Here is a 3,578-nt window from a genome sequence, read left to right as displayed (position 1 = left end):
TTGAACTTCATGCAGTTGACCTCAGCCCATCGGTGCAGCCTATCCAGATCCTCCTGCAGGGCTTTCCTACCCTCGAGCAGATCGACACACGCACCTAACTTGGTGTCATCTGCGAACTTACTGAGGGTGCACTCAATGCCCTCGTCCAGATCATCAATGAAGATATTAAAGAGGACCGGCCCCAGCACCGAGCCCTGGGGGACGCCACTAGTGACTGGCCTCCAACTGGACTTGGCTCCATTCACCACGACTCTTTGGGCCCGGCTATCCAGCCAGTTTCTAACCCAGCGAAGCGTGCGCCAGTCCAAGCCAAGAGCAGCCAGTTTCTTGAGGAGAATGCTGTGGGAGACGGTGTCAAAAGCCTTGCTGAAGTCAAGGTAGACCACATCCACAGCCTTTCCCTCATCTACCCAGCGCGTCACTCTGTCATAGAAGGAGATCAGGTTCGTCAGGCATGACCTGCCTTTCATAAAGCCATGCTGACTGGGCCTGATCGCCTGCTTCCCCTGCAATTGCTGCATGATGACTCTCAGGAGGATCTGCTCCATGAGCTTTCCTGGCACTGAGGTCAAACTGACAGGCCTGTAGTTTCCCGGGTCTGCCCTCCGGCCCTTCTTGTAGATGGGCGTCACGTTTGCTAGCCGCCAGTCGATTGGAACCTCCCCTGATAGCCAGGACTGTTGATAAATGATGGAAAGCAGCTTGGCCAGCTCTTGTGCCAGTTCCCTCAGTACCCTTGGGTGGATCCCATCCGGCCCCATCGACTTGTGCACATCTAAGTGCCGTAGCAGGTCACCAACCAGTTCTTCATGGATAATGAGGGCCACATCCTGCTCCCCATCGCCTTCCACCAGCTCAGGGTACTGAGTATCCAGAGAACATCCGGTATTGCCGCTAAAGACTGAGGCAAAGAATTAAAACATTCTTCCCCAGCCATTCACAGACACATCTATAGCAGTGTTAAGTTAATCTCGAAGAAGACAGGAAAAAAGGCTGTAACTTTTAGAAATAGAAGTCCAGAATAACAAAAGCAAACAGGTTCATAAATTTAAGGAGTATTTTCTGAAGACTTGATAAATTGACTAGAATGAGGGGGAGACTGGGACACACTGCATCTGTGGTTCAAGAATTAAATTGCCAGTGCAGGGCCCAGAGGCAGACAGGATTCAAACAGAATTGTTCTTTATGGACACGAATTGTTAAAACATTCCTCACAACATTGCCTTTGTCTCCTTGTCCTCACTGCCTCCAGGGTTCTGCTCTAACGAGCTCCAAGGAAGGCTGTGTCAGTGCTGGCCCTCAGGGGGACACTGAAGGAAACTTGCCTCTGACTTGGACTTCTGGAGAGATGTCTTCAATTGTCTCTGTGTGCCTGAGGTTCGTGGGCTCATCAGCAAAGCCCCCGGAGGGGTGATTGCAGTGCCTTGGTCTGGTGCTGTGCTGCTGAGCTGGGCCGGGCTCCTGGGACAGAGAAAACACTTTTTAAAAAGTCCCATGAAGCAGAGAGACAGCTGTGCCCAGGAGCAGCTCCTCTGCACAGCACAGCAGGGCTGGGGGCACTGCCTGCAGAGACAGAGTGCTTAAAGGCAAGCAGAAGTGGCAGGATGCACAGAGCTCACTAGGGGAGAGCACTTCCCAGCCCTGAACACGGTAAGTCTCTGGCTGGAGGGCAATGCAACTTTTGGTCCTGGAGGAAGGAGAAGCTGGGGGTGCAGGAAGGGCTTCCCATGGCTGTGGTGCAGAGCAGGGTCCCTGCACTCAGCCTGCCTGGGGAGCCCAGGGGCTTGGGCAGGGGAAGGGAAGGGCAGGAGGTGCCTGCAAAGAGAAGGCACTTTCTGCACTCTCTGCCTGCCTCTTCCTGCTCTGATTGTGGGGCAGGCTCGATGTTAATGGGGTAGTTGGATTTGCACTGGTGACTGAGCTTCCTATTGCATTGAACTGAGACATAAACAGTTTAGTGACGAACCTGAGAATATCCCTTCTTTTCACTCTGCTTACAGACTGCACCACGGCTTTTCTGAGCTGTTCTTCATGATCTGCAGACAAGGAGATGTGGTTTTTCAGCACAACCTCTGTGTGCATCCATCCCCCAGCTGAGTGCCTCAAGCAGCCAGCAGCTGGGCACTAGGGGATGGACAGAGCAGCCTTCCTGGAAGTGACTTCTGGCTGAGGTTTTTGACCATAGCAACGACATTTACCACTGCAGTGGAGCTGTGTGGTTGTGTGCTGTGTACAGGACATTCAGCAATCACAAAGCAGGGCTACAACCAGGGAGACACACAAAGGTCACCTTGAAAGAAAGATAATATGAAGGCTCTAATGAGAAAAGAAATGAGTATTGTTCGGGGAAATTTCCCCTAACAGTCTTTATTTTTCCTTCTGTGCAGTGTCCTTGATGAAGGGCAGGAAATGCCCAATGTCAGCTCTGTCAGTGAGTTCCTCCTGCTGGCATTCGCAGACACGCGAGAGCTTCAGCTCCTGCACTTCGCGCTCTTCCTGGGCATCTACCTGGCTGCCCTCCTGGGCAACGGCCTCATCCTCAGCGCCATAGCCTGCGACCACCGCCTCCACACCCCCATGTACTTCTTCCTCCTCAACCTCGCCCTCCTCGACCTGGGCTGCATCTCCACCACTCTGCCCAAAGCCATGGCCAATGCCCTCTGGGACACCAGGGCCATCTCCTATCAAGGATGTGCTGCTCAGGTGCTCTTTTTAATCTTCCTTATTGGTGCAGAGTTTTTTCTTCTCACCGTCATGGCGTACGACCGCTACATTGCCATCTGCAAGCCCCTGCACTACAGGAGCCTCGTGGGCAGCAGATCTTGTGCCCAGATGGCAGCAGCTGCCTGGGGCAGTGGCTTTCTCATTGCTGTCCTGCACACGGCCAACACATTTTCCCTGCCCCTCTGCCAAGGCAATGCTGTGGACCAGTTCTTCTGTGAAATCCCCCATATCCTCAAGCTCTCCTGCTCAGATGCCTACCTCACAGAAGTCAAGTTTCTTCTGGTTAGTGCCTGTTTAGGTGTTGGTTGTTTTGTTTTTATTGTTTTTTCCTATACTCAGATCTTCAGGGCAGTGCTGAGGATGCCCTCTGGGCAGGGCCGGCACAAAGCTTTTTCCACGTGCCTCCCTCACCTGGCCGTGGTCTCCTTGTATCTCAGTACTGCCGTGTTTGCCTACCTGAAGCCCCCCTTTATCTCCTTTCCATTTCTGGACCTGGTGGTGGCTGTTTTGTACTCAGTGTTGCCTCCCGTATTGAACCCCATCATCTACAGCATGAGGAATAAAGACCTCAAGGAGGCACTGGGGATGTTGTTGCTATATTCAGTATTTCGATGAAGAAGCCATCTTCTGCATGTGATTCCCTGAAGTATAGCTGGAGAAGGCAGAAACATCTTTGTTCCTATATTTCAAAAATAGTTCATCCTTTTCAATATTATTCCAATATGCTAAATATTATTTTTATCATTTTATTTTATAAATTTAAGTTATTTTTGTTCTTCTATCTCCTTCTACCTTTTCTTCTAAGCCAAAGACCTCATGTAGAGGTGCTGCTAAGTTCTTTGTAGCTAACTAAA

At 51.2% G+C, this 3,578-nt stretch overlaps 1 protein-coding gene across 1 annotated transcript; it reads left to right on the top strand.

Annotated features, from left to right (window-relative positions):
* Positions 1 to 2,409: 2,409 nt before the first annotated feature.
* On the top strand, positions 2,410 to 3,339 carry LOC311216555 (olfactory receptor 14C36-like; the record flags this gene model as incomplete). Its single annotated transcript, XM_084298081.1, has 1 exon — positions 2,410 to 3,339. The coding sequence occupies one exon, from the start codon at positions 2,410 to 2,412 to the stop codon at positions 3,337 to 3,339; it is 930 nt and encodes a 309-aa protein (XP_084154207.1).
* Between the last annotated feature and the right edge of the window lie 239 nt (positions 3,340 to 3,578).

The sequence above is a fragment of the Netta rufina genome, assembly GCF_964035555.1.
Source record: "Netta rufina genome assembly, chromosome: 18".
Taxonomy (NCBI): domain Eukaryota; kingdom Metazoa; phylum Chordata; class Aves; order Anseriformes; family Anatidae; genus Netta; species Netta rufina.
The sequence above is the reverse complement of the archived record's forward strand: the minus strand, read 5'-3'. Positions and strand labels throughout refer to the sequence as shown.